This window comes from Hibiscus syriacus, unplaced genomic scaffold (genome assembly GCF_006381635.1).
Source record: "Hibiscus syriacus cultivar Baekdansim isolate YM2019G1 unplaced genomic scaffold, ASM638163v2 tig00116997_pilon, whole genome shotgun sequence".
Lineage (NCBI taxonomy): Eukaryota > Viridiplantae > Streptophyta > Magnoliopsida > Malvales > Malvaceae > Hibiscus > Hibiscus syriacus.
Genome location: NW_024063513.1, coordinates 1,382,271 through 1,398,966, shown reverse-complemented (window position 1 = coordinate 1,398,966; position 16,696 = coordinate 1,382,271). Strand labels below are relative to the sequence as shown.

At 34.4% G+C, this 16,696-nt stretch overlaps 2 protein-coding genes across 2 annotated transcripts; both read left to right on the top strand.

Moving 5' to 3' along the window:
- The first annotated feature begins 3,935 nt into the window (after positions 1-3,935).
- LOC120193868 (inactive protein RESTRICTED TEV MOVEMENT 2-like) lies at positions 3,936-4,894 on the top strand. The gene is made up of 2 exons (XM_039196292.1): positions 3,936-4,091; positions 4,182-4,894. The coding sequence occupies exons 1-2, from the start codon at positions 3,995-3,997 to the stop codon at positions 4,805-4,807; spliced, it is 723 nt and encodes a 240-aa protein (XP_039052223.1). The 5' UTR covers positions 3,936-3,994; the 3' UTR covers positions 4,808-4,894.
- Positions 4,895-7,491: 2,597 nt separating this feature from the next.
- Positions 7,492-16,350, top strand: LOC120193870 (calmodulin-7-like). The gene is made up of 2 exons (XM_039196294.1): positions 7,492-7,686; positions 15,772-16,350. The coding sequence occupies exons 1-2, from the start codon at positions 7,611-7,613 to the stop codon at positions 16,143-16,145; spliced, it is 450 nt and encodes a 149-aa protein (XP_039052225.1). The 5' UTR covers positions 7,492-7,610; the 3' UTR covers positions 16,146-16,350.
- The last annotated feature ends 346 nt before the right edge of the window (positions 16,351-16,696 follow it).

The following is a 16,696-nucleotide window of genomic DNA, read 5'->3' as shown; positions in this document are numbered from 1 at the left end:
TAAAAATATTAAATTTTTAATAAAATAATAGAAAGTTTAAGAGGAATATAAAAGTAAGAATCTAATTGTAAGATTGAAAACAATAATAAATAAAGTTTATTTATCTTACTTGTTATAAAAATATTAGATTTATAATAAAAATAATAGAAAACAACTAAAACAAAGGAAATAATATTGTATTTATAATGAAAATAAAATAAAATTTACTTATGTTACGACTAAAACTTAACCAATAAAGTTATATATTATTTTTAAAATTTTAAAAAATATTAAATTTATAATTGGAAATAAAAATTTTATTTCTTTGTCATATAGTTCTCATTATAAATTTTTCACACGAGATCAATATAAAATTTTGATAACAAATTCTAACACATATTATAGGATCGTATTTTTTTCAAATTATCGATTTATCATCTCTAAATGATGGTTTAATTCAAAATATTGAATGATTAAGAATTGAAATTAAACATAAATGATAAAAATAAGAAATAAGAATACATATTTTTACAAGTATATATCAATTATTCTATATGCACTTGATTTTGATTAGACTCATAACAAATTCAACCAAAATTAACCTAATTTAAAGGTTGACCTAAACTGAAAATCAACCGATCATATATTGACCCGACCCGAAATCTAACCGATATGGTATTAACCCGACCAAAAATTCAATCGATACGGTATTGACCCGATCCAAAAAACAACCAATAAAATATTAATTCGAACCAGAAAACAATCGATCCAATAATCACCTAGCCCGAAAATTGACCTAACTCAATACCTGACTCGATCCGATTCACCATACACTCGAACTAGATCTGATCTTAACCGAACATAATTAAATCAAATTTAAAATAGACCCAAAATTATCCGACCCGAAATGACCCGACCCAAACCCGATCCGAATGACCCGTTTGCCACCTCTATTTATAGTTTTTTAAAAGTGATTTATTTATTATAAAACACATAATATAAGAACCTAAAATGTATTTTACCATATATTTTGAAAGGCAAACGCCCCGAAATTTGGGAAATACGGCATCGTTTTTGTGGCATTTTCATGTTCGACCAATAAATGGGACGCACGTAATATACTAAATATTTAGGGCTTCTGTAATTGTTACTCTGGGTCTAAAATTGGAGCCCAATTGCCAATCCGTACATTCTTTTGAGCCCGTTATATATGTAAATTTAATACATAAAATATCTCAAAATTTACGTAAAATCAAAAGTTTTTATAATCTAAGATAAATACATGGTAGTAACTATTTAAAGATATTTATCTCAGTCATTTGACATTGAATACTCATATATTTATTATTTATGGTGTTCAAACTCAAAATGTAAATAAATAAAAATAATTATTTTACCACCGTGGGCGGAATTTCATGGGGCCGAGCGGAGCCTTGCCCCATCAATTATTTTTTTAAATATTAATTAATATTTAAATATATATATATATATATTAAAATAAATGAATAAAAATTTATCATGTCCCCTCTATTAAAAAATCTACATTTATAAAACAAATTATTTTAATCCCCTATATAATAAATTTTTAGTTCCGTCCTTGTTTACTTTATTTCGTACACATAAAATTAAAAGATAAATTAAAATACTTAAAAACTTAAAGGGATATATATATGTGTGTGTGTGTAAGTGCTTCATAAATTAATTCTAAAAATATTATGTTGAATCAATTTAATATTATTTATTATGTGATTATAAACTAATAAAACATTTAATGAATTGTTTTTATTTTATTTATTTATTAAACTAAATAAATAAACATAAAAATTGTTGGTGGTATGCATACTTGAGTAATTGAGAAAATTCAGCATACTACTGGGTTCAACTTAGGTTCTCTGTCTGTGAGATACTTAGATATTCCAATGCTCACTAAGAAAATTTCTAAAACGGACTATGTGGTCCTCATTGATATCATTAAAGCTAGATTGCAACACTGGTCCACAAAATCCCTTAGCTATGCTGGAAGATTAGAACTAATCAAGTCTGTACTGTCTAGTATCTCTAATTTCTAGTGTAGACAGCTTTTTCTGCCAATCTTCGTCCTAAAGAAAATAGAACAACTTTGCTCTCGTTTCTTCTGGAAAAGGTCAGACAAATCTGCTGCTAGAGCAAGAGTGAGCTGGGGAAAAATCTGCTGCTTGAAATTTGAAGGAGGGCTCGGGGTCAAGGATATGAAATCCTGGAATAAAGCTTGTATGTTTTCACTTATTAAAAACATCCTAGCTGGGAAATATCCCTCTGGGTTGCATGGCTTAATCACTATGTTTTCAAGGAGAAAGATTTTTGGACAGTGAACATTAAACCCTCTGCAAGTTGGAGCCTTAATAAACTCCTCCAACTCAAAACCGAAGCACTTCAAGTTCTTACTCCAGCTGCAAGTAAAACCAGTCAAATTTGGGATTCAATCCGAGAAAAGAAGGATAAAGTCCCATGGCATAATATGGTTTGGTTTCCCCTGCACATTCCCAAGCACAACCTCATTTATTGGATAGCTTTCCTTGACAAGCTCCCAACTAAGGATCGACTGCTGCGAATTGGACTCACCAACAAAAGTCAATGTGTGCTCTACAATTTTAAACAAAAAACAAGAGAGCATATTTTCCTCAAATGTTCTACTGGTGACACCATTTGGAAAGGTGCGTTCACATTGTCTGGTTTGCAATTCCCGAACTGTTCTTGGGAGGTTTTCATGGCTCGGGCCAGCTCTCTGTGGAAAGACAAATCTTTACAAACTTTGGTCATGAAACTTGCTCTCAACGCCATCGTATACATGATTTGGGAAGAAAGAAACAAGCGGGTATTCCATAATCGTGCTAAGCCAGCTGAAGCAATCTTAAAAGCCATTAAAGATACTGTTAGTCTGCAGCTTCGGGGGGGGGGGGAAATTCAATCGAACTGATACTGTTAATATTTCTATATGCAATCACTGGGGTATAGAAAATCTTTGATTCTTTTGTAATTATCTGTTTTCTTTGGATATATAAATCTGACTTATCAAAAAAAAAATTATTTTTTAAATGAATGAATGCGAATGATGTATTTTTTATTTCATACAAATATATAATCATTTGATGGATCTAAATGAATCTAAATCGATTAATATATTCAAGGCTTAAAGTAAAAATAGGTACTCAAATTATGTATTCTTTTTACTTTAAGTATCTAAACTATTTTTTGATCAAACTAAGTCCTTAAACTATTACATTTTAACATTTTAATTCCCATAATTTTTTCCAATTAGAAAATATTTTTCGACTAATAAGATGTCGACACATCACAAAAAATTATGTACTTGTTTTGACAAAAAAAAATAGTCTAGGGGCTTAAAGCAAAAAAGAGTCATAGTTTAGGAACTTATTTTGACCAAAAATAGATTAAATATTTAAAAGCGATTACATATAATAATTTAAGGACTTATTTTGACCAAAAAAATATTTTAAGTATTAAAAAACATAATTTGAGTAGTTAATTTTAGTTTAAGTCTGCATTCAATTATATATTTATAAATATATTCATTTAATATTAAGTAACATCGTTAAATATTCCTTGTGGTGATATATCTTCTTTCCTTACCATTGAAGAAACATATGCCTAATTAAAGCTACACTAGTTTATTAAACATTCCTCTTATATTTCTTTCTATTGTTTAATCCCTCGAAATGGCCCACACCTCGCATCCCAAATACAGTAAACAAAAAAGCAGAGTTTTCGCCTTTCGGAACCCGCAAAGAACCTGGGCTTAGCCTTTTGCGTAAGGCGACCAAGTATTCGATGCCGAAGCATATGTGAAACCCTTAACAAAATCAAGAGAATAAAGAATAAATCTTTTCAAAGAAAACAAAAAACCCATCGGTTCTTCCGGATGTTTCTGTTCTGTGTATATATAAAGCCAACAATTAAACAGCAAGTCCCATAATTCATCCTCGACGCATTAATCAAGAGATTTTAAACAAAAGCCATGGATTCGAAGCCCATGCCGGTTTATGAAGACTTCGCGGTCCGCACTGAATGGGCTCATGAAACTGCGGACATCACTTTGATTGCACATTTACCAGGTTCGTTCTTGATCCTAATATTCATGATTTTTTATATTTTAGATTAAACCAATGGATTCAGCTGATCCCTGAATGTGATTCATGCAACAGGGTTTAGTAAGGATCAACTTAAAGTTCAAGTAACAAGTACGGGGAACTCGAGGATATCAGGAGAAAGACCAATTGGTGGCAACAAATTCAACCGTTTCTTCAAGGAAGTCCCCGTTCCATCAAATTGTGACCGGAACAAGATCAGAGCAAATTACAAGGATAATAAGCTTTATGTTAAGTTCCCGAAACTGATCGCCCCTGTCGATGAGAAGTCGGAAAAAGCTAAACCATTGATCGAAGACCAGACTCGAAGGGCTGCAGATGTGCCCGAGAAACAAAAGAACGGTGTAGAACAGGCAATTCAAAAACGTCCCCCCAAGGGCAAGGAGGCTGACGAAGTTTCAGAGCAAACACCGGGTAAACAAAAGGAGATCAAAGATGACAGCAAAAGCAATGCATCTAATGAATCTGATCCCAGGCTGATGGAGAAGGACAAAAAGGGTAGCCGACAGAGTGAAAAGCCTTTCGATTCTGTCCCATATGCTGCTCAAGAACGAGTTATTGGGGGTTCAGCCAAGGGGATAAAGAATCAAAGGAAAGTTATGAACATGGTCTTGGCTGTTTTATTGGTTGCGGTGATTGCAATTTACTTCAAGAATGCAATCATGGCATTGAGGAACTACTAGAAACTAAGCTTTGTGGGAAGTTAATATTGAATGTAGTTTCTATTTTATGATGTGTTTGAGAATCAATAAGAGACATGAATTCAAGTCTGACTGGTTAAATATTTCTTCTTCTTCTTTTTAAGAAAGGTTAAATATTTCTAGCTGGTTTGAACCTTGTCATTTTTTCCCTACCTTTTATGCCAAAAAGCACAACAAATAATGCTAACGCTGTTACATTAAAAAATTGAACTCCTATTAGAAAATATTGAAATCTAAATGCTAGTAAATTATTAGAATTATTATTTTTAAATAAAATAAAATTCAAATTGATCTAAATATTTTATAATTTATATTTTATTTTAAGGATCTCAAGAAAAACCAATACTGTTTTTATCTGTTAAAATTACTCAATGATTTTATTATCAAACGAGTTAAGTTTAATAACATTCCTATAATCTTAGAAAGAGAGCGCTACTCTTATTAATATTATTTTTGGCCTATTAGGAGTGAAGACAGGGACGAAGGTATGCTTCGCCAACGGGGTCATTACCTCTTAATTTTTTATTATTAGAAAACTATATAAAATATTTATTTATATTTTTATATTTTTTAAAAAACTAGCCGTTTTCTTTTAAAAAAACTAGCCGTTTTCTTTCTTTTTATCTCTCTCTTTTTTTTACAATTTGTGTCAATTTTATTGATCAATCTAATTTTTTTCTTTAATTTTGTTTAACCGGAGGCGTCACCGATTTTAATGTTGGTTTCTACTCACCGATTATCTTTTTTCTTCTTCTTTTTAGTTGTTTAATAAGAATAATTATGTCTTTGTGACATGTTCTCTGTCTTTGTAGCACATTTATCGTTGCTTTTGTGACATATTTTTCTCTGTCTTTTGGTAGCTTACGATTTTTTGTCAGTTTTTTCGTTTATCTTTTTTCACAGGGTTGGATTTGACATCGTCACGACTGATTAAGATGACGCTTATTTGTTATCATGTTGATTTTCCCTGTTTTTGACTCTCGAATTTATTTAGATACCCGTTTTGCGCTCGTGAATTGTTTTCTCACGTAACTTGACTTTGATTTGCGATTTGTCGGTTGTCTTTTTGTAGTGTTATCCCCTTTTATGGTTCATTTACCGATATAGACATATTTTTTCGTATCTTTATTTTATTCAAGCATTGGTTAGGTTTTTTAATTTTTTTCCTTTTATGGTACTTGTGTGATCTAAGTGGCTAGTTTTTGTGTTAATGATTATAGGAAAATGTCCTAATTATAATTTAGTTTACGTTTACGAGTATGCTCGTAAATCTTAATTGTAATCTTAGATATTTTCTATTTTTAGTAAAACTAGCGCCTTTTTATAAAAAAAAAACTTTTTTTAGTTTCAGTTTATTTTTTTTTAAAAATTCTATCCTAAGGGAGGGGTGAAAAAAATTGCTCCTAACGAGTATTGAGGCCACAACCAAGAGAGAGAACGTGTTAATTAAAAAATTTTAACCACTTATTCTAAATTTTTTAATTATACTTTATCTTTTAATTTTATTTAATTTCTTTCTATTTCTATTATTAATTATACTTTATCTCTTAAATTAATATCCTAACTCGGTCACGAGTGAAGATAAAGTAAATATAAGATTAAAATTTTATAACAATCATAATATTTCATGGGAAAGTAAACATCTTATAGGGTGTTTGGTTCGGGGAAAAGATCATTATTAGGTAATAATTTATTACCAATAGTAGCATTTTTTTTATTGAAATAGTAGGAATGTCATTACCTCAAAATTCTTGTGTAATGAACAATTCTCACCACTTTGGATATAAATACCCCTATATTATATGAATCCTTCTCAATCTTTGTTCTTTGTGCTTTACTCAAAATTAATAATAATAATAATAATAATAATAATAATATACAAAGAGTTTAATTTAGTAAAATATTAAAAAAATTGAGTAGTTAAATTTATTTTATTTTTTAAATATTTAATATATTAATTATTATATTTTTATGAGATGAAAATGTTATTATTGTAAAAAACATAATTATTTAAAATAATATTTAATTTTGAATTATTAAAAAAATAGATCTTATACATTAAAAAATAATATATTTATGCACTCGAGATCACAATATTATTTTTCATATTATACTTTATATAAATAAATATGATACTTATGAAAATTATTTAAAGATATAAGTTTGATATACTAATTATATTAATTATATGTTAAATATATTTTTTCTTTGAACTTTTGTTTTAAACGTAAATAGTGTAACAATCAAAATATTTTTTTATAAATTTTTATTCAAATATTTATAATTTTATATTAAAATTTTACTTGTTAAAAAATATATATCACAAGAGTAATTTGATAAAATACGCATTCAAATAATTTCATATTTCTTCAATTAAATACTATAATCTTATATTTCTATTAAATGAATCAAATATAATAATACAATATTCTCAAAATAATATTATATTTCAATAATATTATTTTTAAAAATAATCTTATATTCGGGAACTAAATGCATAGATACTATCTCTTAGTTTTCAAGGGAAAAATCTTGTTTAGTAGAATTAAAAAATGGAAGAAAAAAAACCCCCGAGAAAATGCGTGCGAACGAGAGAGAATCAGATGCCTTAATATGTGTTGGGCCCTTTATATTTGCCCTTCGATCCCCTTTTACTTTTTCTTCATTTAAGGATTTCAGCCTCGCCAGTCGCCCCTCAAACGCTCGCATAATTTTCCTCCGGGACTGTTTCTCTACCCAAACGCCGTCATTTCGAGGAACTAAAAACGGTTAAATAGAGAAGACCATGGCCGATCAGCTTACGGACGACCAGATCTCTGAGTTCAAGGAAGCCTTTAGCCTCTTTGACAAGGATGGCGATGGTCCTTTCTCTCATCTCTCTCTTTATTTTCTTCACGCTTTTCTTTTTTTAAACTACGGTTTAATGATTTCGATTGAGCCCTGTTTCGCAGATCTAACCGTCGCTTTAGTTTTTGATGCTCAGCTTTAGCTTTAGTTATATTTTCTTTAAACCTTTTGATCGTTTTCTTTTTGTAATTTGAATAATGTGACGGATCTAGGGCTCCGATTTATGAATTTATGAGCATGCTTCATTCTATTTTTCATTTCAATTAATTGATTGTTTTGGCACTTGAATTTTTATAGCTTTGAATGTCACTTTCGTTCTTTTTTCTTATCTTCTTTGTTAGTTGACCTTTAGCAGTCGACTCATTGATTTCAACTATTTGATCTGTTAAGAATTAGATATGGTTATGTTCAAACATGACCTGCCTAGATCATCATTTTATTATGTGATTTGCTATATGATTTAAGTGTAAGATTAAGATCGCTGTTTTGCTGATTTGATTTTTTTGTTAATCTTTATTTAGTTTTGCATTTTCGTTTTGTGAATTTTTAATATGGTTAGCGAAGCTTCCTTAATTTTTAGCTCACTTTCATTGAACCTTCATTTTCTACCTATATTGAAACATGGGATCATTTAGTGTACTATTTTGGATGTCTGTTGGTAATAAAATCATTGACGTAATTGTTTCATCCTGGAAATCAGCTTTTTCGTTTAAAGTATGCATGATAGTTAAAAATCCAGAATCTAAATGTGCGTGAAGTTAAACTTTTCACTCAATGCGTTTCAAATTCACAACAAAAAAAATAATACTTAACATGAGTGAGAAAAATAGAGAGAGAAGGAGAGCGAGTGCTTTTGGTCGTTCATTTCCCGGTGAGGAATGGACTGTTTTTGTTGGAAATCTTAGTATGAGAGTTACTAGAGGTGAGTTAAGAGAGATTTTCATTCATTTTGGAAGAATAGTGAGGGTCTTTATTCCAAGTTTTATGAGTAAATCGAATTATAAGTCATCCACGTTTGCTTTTGTGCAATATGCGAAGGAGGAAGGTTGCAGAAGAGCAGTTCAGAATGTCAACGGAATACTGATTGATGGGAAGAGAGTCATAGTGGGGGTTGCAAAGTACAAGAGGGGCAGGAAAAGAGTAGCAGATTTAAAAGGATCTCAGTTGGAAGGATTTAAGCCAGATGGAGAGGCTAATGGTAGACAGCAGGCTGATTTGGAGAAATCACCAAGTCTGAGAGATGGCAGAACGTACAAGGAGGTTGTGAGTGTGGCTAACAGTAGGAGTTTGGATCAACATCGAATGGAGAATAGGGGTGGCCAGAATATAGCAAAAGGAGTGAGAAATGTATGGGATATGCACATCCCATCAGAAGATTTTTGCTGGGTGAAAAACTCCTTAACAGGGGTTATTAAAGATCCCTTTCAGCCTGATATGGTGGTGAGAGCTTTGGCAAAAGAGGGTTTCCAGGTTAAGATAGTAAGGTCGGGATATGCTAGGAATGCCAGTATTATTATGTTCAATACAAATGAAGAATTTGTAAAGGCGTGGTCAAGTCTTAGAGAGAAATTCCACTGTTGGTTTGATTGGGTAGATCCTTTGTTGAGTGAAGATGGAGTCCCTTTGGCCTATTGCTTGGTCGAGTTAGTTGGTTTACCGCTTCTTAGCTGGAGCGTACCTTTTCTGGAGAAGCTTGGAGGTAAGTGGGGAAAGGTTGTTAGTATAATGGAGGAAACAAGAAATAAGGATGACCTCTCTTCGGCCAGAATGATGTTAAGGGTTGCAAGCCCTTTTGATGTACAAGAATCTGTTATTGTAGGATCTTATGGAAGATCGTTTAAAGTTAAAATTAATGTGGGATCCAGCTCTAAATCTATTTCTGAAGCTTTTGGTGCCATGAGGCAGAATTCTGCATATGGCAGCAGCAGTGACAATGGTGGAAATACAGAGAAGGAAGAAGACAATAGGGAAGTCCCAGCAGATGGATTTAGGTCAAAGGTAGACACATGGCTTAAGAATAGTCAAGATAGGGGACTGTCAGCTGAAGGAGTTGGGTCAAAGTGGGACATGTGCATTCACAAAGGTCAAGGTAGTGGGATGATGGTGGGTTGTGGGGAAAATTATCTAGAAAAAGACTCTCTCACACAATCCGACATTAATGGGATGTCAGACAATTTTGAATTTTGCTCAAGTCCTAATAGGGATTTTGCGGGTATTGGACTGAGAAAGGTGGTGGATCAAAGTAGTTCAGCCCATTCAGACTCTAATTGGGAGTCTTATTCCCCAGTTACTAAATTAATTCCAGCTGGGCTTGCTGTGAAATTAAATTGGGATGGGACAGAATTTCATCCAAATGCTCGGTCTCCTCCTAAATCATTTGAAGATGAAAGAGACATCTTATCTGAGGACATTACTGAGGGTGTTCAGGCAGTTCAGCCTCATGTCCCTGGAAAGCAAAAAGGAGGAAATCCGACACAGGAAGAAGTCTGTGAAAATAATGTTAAGAGTACTAAGAAGTGGAAGCTGGGATTTCCTGTTTCTAAATGTTTGTCTTTAAGAAGTGTTCTCGATGGTAGGAGAGGTAAATCTTGTTATGCAAGGGTATACAGAAGAACAAGGAATAGACGTATATGGCAGTGCTCGGGTTTGAAAGAGGTTGTCACTTGTGCAGAGGGTATTCTGATACAGAAAAAGAATGCCACTGAGCTCACTATTTATCAGAAACTGTCTCCAATTTTCAGTGGAGGTGAACAGGGCAAGGACATTTTCTGTTCTGCCAATTTACAAGATTCATCTTCGGCTCCTTTAGTCCGTAGTCAATTCTCAGAAAATGTGGCAGTAGCTTCTTCTTTCACTTCAGGGTCAAGTAAAGAATTTAGAAGGAAGAAAAGATATTTAATCTCTGAAGTCATGGACCGGGTTAATATCTATACAGCTACTTCACTCACTTTTTCGAAGTTGTTGGAGGAAGCGTTAGCTACTTGGCAAGTTTGTCAAATGTTAGGGATTTCTTTTAACGAAGAGAAGGAGGTTTTCATTGGAAAAATATTAAGTCTGGAACAACATGCAGAGGTAGTAAGGGAGTCTTGACTGGTGGTCAGGATGTGCTGACTGCAGTTTTGGTATTTTGTTGTTTGGGTGTTAATTATCTCTAATGAATAATTTAAGTATATTAACGTGGAACATAAGGGGCCTTGGAAGAAGAGAAAAATCTGTAGCAGTTGCAAGGCAAGTAAGGAAGTTGAAACCAGTTTTTCTATTCATTCAAGAATCAAAGTTGGATCAAGTACATGTGTCGATTATTAGGAGGATAGGGGGTAATTTACTAAAGGGAGTCCTGGTGTCTCCAGCTCAAGGATCTTCGGGGGGGTTGATTACCATGTGGAATGAAAGTGTGGTTCAAGTCTTTCACCAGCAGGTTCACAGTAGGTTTTTGGCAGTAATGGGGAAATTGATGAATGGGCAGATGGAGTGTGTTTTTATAAATGTGTATGGGCCTTCTATCGAATCAGAAAAGGAAGAGTTTTATGGGGAGCTGTTGCAACTTGTAATTTCTCAGAATCTACCAATATGTATTGGGGGAGATTTCAATGCGTATATTGATACGGATGAAAAGCAAGGGAAATTACAAAATTGGAATTCAATCGATATTCTTAGATCCTTTGTGCAGCAAGCGAATCTCATTGATTTGCCTTTGTCAGGAGGTGCTTACACGTGGTGCAATAATAGAGAATCTTCAACTTGGGTGAGACTGGACCGGTTCCTAATTTGTGCCAGATTTCTTAACAGTTTTCCTAATGTTACTCAAAGTCTTCTTCCGAAGTCGATTTCAGATCACAATCCAGTTTTGTTGGAGGATGTATCTATTAATTGGGGGCCTAAACCCTTTAGGTTCTTTAATTTTCTTTTAGAAGAACAAGGTTTGGATGAATTGGTAGAAGAATCACTGGCAATAGAGAAAAAGAAGAAGAATAGAGGTATATTCAGGTTGTTACAGGCTGCAAAAAATAAAATCAAAATCTGGCCTGGTAGTTGTCACAGAAGACTGGGTGAATCCATCTCGCAGCTGGAATTTAAAATCAGTGCTTTGGACAGAAAATCTCAAGGTGGAATTTTGTCTTCAGGGGAGTGGAATCAGCTGATTGAGTTTAAAAAAGAGTTATGGAGGCTGTTGAGAATCGAAGAGAGGATCTGGTTTCAGAAGTCTAGAACAAGATGGATTAAGGATGGAGATAGAAATACAAGGTTCTTCCACCTTACTGCATTAAGGAGAAACAGAGTAAATTCCATTCATGCATTGAAGTCTGAAGGGGAAGTTATTTCAGATCCAGATCGGATAAAAGCAACTGTTTTCAATTTTTTTAAGAAGGCATATAATGACAAATCAACTCTGGAAGTTGCAGGCTTTAATTTTGATTTTAAACAATTGACATCAGTTCAAAGAGATTGTCTTGAGGCAGAATTTTCAGAGCATGAAGTTTGGCAAGCAATTACTTCTTTTGAAAGTTCTAAAGCTCCTGGCCCGGATGGTTTTACCATGGGTTTTTATAAGAAATTCTGGCTGAAACTGAAGGTCCCGATCATGGAGTTTTTTTTCTGATTTTTACAAAGGAAAGGAATGGGTTCATGGGGTAAATCATGCATTTATTACCTTGATTCCTAAAAAAGGTAATCCAGAGTGTATTGAAGACTACAGACCTATCAGCCTTGTGGGCAGCCTATATAAGATTCTGTCAAAAGTTCTGTCTAAGAGGCTTTCATCATGTGTTAATGATATTGTAAGCCCAACTCAGTTTGCTTTTATTCCGGGGAGACAATTGTTGGATTGTGCTTGTTTAGCAAATGAAGGCATTGATTTTTGGAGGAAACAAGGGCTTAGAGGAGTTGTTTTTAAAGTCGATTTCAGCAGAGCATACGACACAGTTGACTGGCAGATTCTTCTAAGGCTTTTGAATGTCATGGGTTTCGGTGAAAGGTGGTGTTCTTGGATTTCACAGTGTATTTCCACTGCCTCAATCTCGGTTTTAGTCAATGGGTCGCCTACAGAGGAGTTCCCAATAGCTAAAGGCTTGAGACAAGGATGTAACCTTTCTCCTCTTTTGTTTAACGTGGTTGGTGAACTCCTTCACATGATGTTATCCAAAGCTGTGGAAATTGGCCTATTTCAAGGGTTTGCGTTTGGCAAAAACCAAAATAATTTCACTTTGTCACATCTTCAGTTCGCAGATGACCTTATTATTTTCTGTGGAGCTTCCATTACTCAGATAAAGAATGTGAGACGAGTTCTGAGGATTTATAGCTTAATGACGGGACTTCATCTTAATTTAGCTAAAAGCAAACTTTTTGGCATCAATGTGGAGGATGATATCATGGGAGATTGGGCTGCGGCTATTGGATGCTCTGTAGGTTCATTTCCGACCGTCTACTTGGGACTTCCGTTAGGGGCAAAAAGAAATTGTGAGAAATTGTGGGAGCCGGTTCTTGATAATTTCCACAAGAAACTAGCGGGGTGGAAAGCCTCTTCCTTGTCATTGGCAGGTAGATTGGTGCTTATTAAGTCGGTTTTGTCATCTTTACCTGTCTTCTTTCTATCTCTTTTCAAGATGCCTCCTACTATTTGCAAGAAGTTAAATTCTTTGATGGCGGCTTTTTTATGGGGTGATGGGGCCGAGAAGAAGAAAATGCATTGGGTAAGTTGGGATAAGATTTGCAATCCTTCGAGTTGTGGAGGTTTGGGAGTTGCCGACTTGAAATATTCTAACCGAGCCTTGTTGGGAAAGTGGGTGTGGAAGTTTGCTAATGAAAAAAGTTCATTGTGGAAGCGGTTCATATGCACCAAACATGATGTTAGTTGTTATTCCATGGATATTACCAAAGTCCTCTCCCATAAGGACTCTTGGATTTGGAAGGGAATTGTTAATAACTTCACCAAAGATGATGTTGTTGGAGGCTGCCTTAGAGCCCATGCGAAGTTACAAGTAGGGAATGGCAAATCGATCTCATTTTGGAATGATTCTTGGTTAGGGGATGTTCCTTTGAAAATGCTCTTCCCTAGGATTTTTGCTCTTTCTCCAATCCAAGGGGGCAAGGTTGCTGATTTTGGGAGCTTCGATTCGAATGGATGGGAGTGGAATATTAGAACGAGGTGGAATCTCTGTGATTGGGAGGTGGTTCAGTTGGTTGAGCTATTGGATAGACTCAAAGACATTAAATTAACCGAATCTTTGGAGGATTGTTTGCTATGGGATGGAGTGGGGGAGGAGTTGTTTTCGGTTAAAGCTTGTAGGAAGTCTTTTCCCTATTCTAATGACAATTCATTTTTATAGAACAAATATGTTTGGATGGGTTTAGTTCCTCCAAGAGTTGAAGCTTTCCTTTGGCAAGTATCCCATAAAAAATTACCGGTGAGAGTGGAGTTGAAGAAACGGAGGGTTCCCTTAGGGGATGATATTTTATGTCCTCTTTGCAATCTTTGTGAAGAATCTGTTCAACATCTTTTTATTTCTTGTCAAGTTTCGTGGGAATTGTGGAATAAAATTATCGGCTTTTGGGATATTTCGTGTGTTTTACCCTCTGATCCTCCCTCCCTCCTTAGCTCTTGGACATATTTGAAGCTTTATTATGCCATGTGGAAGTTCATTCCAGCGGCAATCCTATGGTCTCTATGGAAATTTAGAAATGATATCATCTTTAATGGAGGTAAACTGGACAGATTCGCTTTGTTTTTCACAGTTCGGTTAAGGTTAGCGAAATAGTTCTTAGCAAAGTATTCAAAAAGCTCTATTCAGGTGGATTCGTTAATTGGTGATCCTTCATTGGCAGATACTTGCTTAGTTATAAAAGATTTGAACAGGCCGGTGGTTAGTTGGAGTCCACCTCCAACTGACTTTTATAAAATGAATGTGGATGGAGCTGTTTGTATTGCTAGGAGAATTGCTGGAATTGGGGGTATTCTCAGAGACTGGAATCGGACAAAGCTGATTTCTTTTTTAGAAAATGTTGGTCCTACTCCTATCATCGTAGCAGAGTTGAAAGCAATCAAGAAAGGAATAGATTTATTTGTTTCTTCAGAATGGGCACAAAAGGGAAGGTTAATTGTGGAATCTGATTGTAAACTAGCAGTGGAATGGTTGAAAGATCAAGCAACTGTCCCTACTTTTCTTACTAATCTAGTTAAGGAGATAGCTTATACAATGTCTGTGCACGAGATTATTGTGAGGTGGATTCCGAGGTGCTGTAATTGCGAGGCTGATAAGTTAGCAAAGGAGGGGATTGGGTGATAGGATTTGTTGTTTTAGCGAGTTATGGCGTTCAGTAGTTATGATTTTTAGCAGTGTGTTTAAGTTTTATGTATCTTGTAAGACTGTTTTTAAGTCTTATGCAATTCTTTTGCAATCAATAAAGTCTGGCACTCTTTTCCTCCTTCCGCTAGTTGGTTCTTACCATATGATAAAGGACCTCTAAGAGGGAGGTTTTTAATGAGGCCATCTATTCCTATCAAAAAAAATGTGCGTGAAGTTGACATATCCCAAGAGTTAGGTACTTGTGGCTTGTTTGGTTTGTTAATTTTGGGATGTGTAATGCTAAACATGAAATATTATGTTTGATGCTTTTGCTTGAACATAACCGGATAGTTGATGACTGGAATACATGTATGGATCCTTTTTTCTTACTGTTTTGTGCAATTACATGTCTTCTATTATTGCATGAGCCATGGGTATCAAACATTTGACTGCCGACGCTTGTACATTTGAAACTTATCAGATACTAGATTGTTGTCGCTCAGTTCGTTTGGCTAATGCACTGCTGACCAAGAGCTATTCATGTCTTTGTTTTGCTACATCCAAAAAGTGTTAATTATCTAATCAATTGTTCTTATTTGACTTTGTGAAGTATTTTGGCAAACATTTATGGTGTTCAGAAAGTTTGAAAATCATCAGATATCTTTTAGGTTAAAAGTATCACGGAGTCTTATTTTCATCTTAGAGACTATGTTTAGTGTTCGTCTTTTTTCTGGCCAGCTGTACTTACTAGTGTGTATTGTTTCTCAACAAATATTGTACTCCTACTTAGTGCATTTATATGTATCCTTGGTGCAGGCTGCATTACTACCAAGGAGCTGGGGACTGTGATGCGATCACTTGGTCAGAATCCTACCGAGGCAGAACTTCAGGATATGATTAATGAAGTTGATGCCGATGGAAATGGGACCATTGATTTTCCCGAATTCCTTAACCTGATGGCTAGGAAGATGAAGGACACTGATTCGGAGGAGGAGCTAAAAGAGGCTTTCAGGGTTTTTGACAAGGACCAGAATGGTTTCATATCTGCTGCTGAGCTTCGCCATGTCATGACTAATCTCGGTGAGAAGCTTACGGATGAGGAAGTTGATGAGATGATCCGTGAAGCTGATGTTGACGGTGATGGGCAGATCAACTATGAGGAGTTTGTCAAAATCATGATGGCCAAGTAAGATATTCCCCAATCATAACCAAAGTTCAAAAATGGTTTAGGAAAAAGGGATCAGGATTCAGGGCAGATAAGTTTGCAAAGATTTCTATTTATATCAATAGGACATCTATGTTTCTATGTTACTATCTTTTGGTTTGGTGTCTGTTTCTTTGTTTGCATTATTTCGTGGACTGGACCTTAATAACCTATTTGTTTCCTCTGTTTTTCCCCGTTAGTGTATGGGTTGTTAGTGCCTTATTTATCTTTTTCTAAACCAATTTGGAAGGATTGGATGTTTCTGCTTATTGTTTACTAACTTTTACCACATATGTTAACTATTTTAAATGCTGGCTTGCAAATACGGCCATTGGTGTAATACCCTAATTTAGGGGTTAAATTTAAGGAATTTTAAAGTGGTAAATTTAATTTGATATTTTGGAAACAATTGATGATTAAATTGTAAAATCGTAAAGTTGGAAGTCCATTTTATAAAGTGCATGAAATTCAGTGGTTAAATTTATAGTTTATCCATTTTTCTTTAGGAGAAAATATAAAACCCCTTCCCGTGTGCAG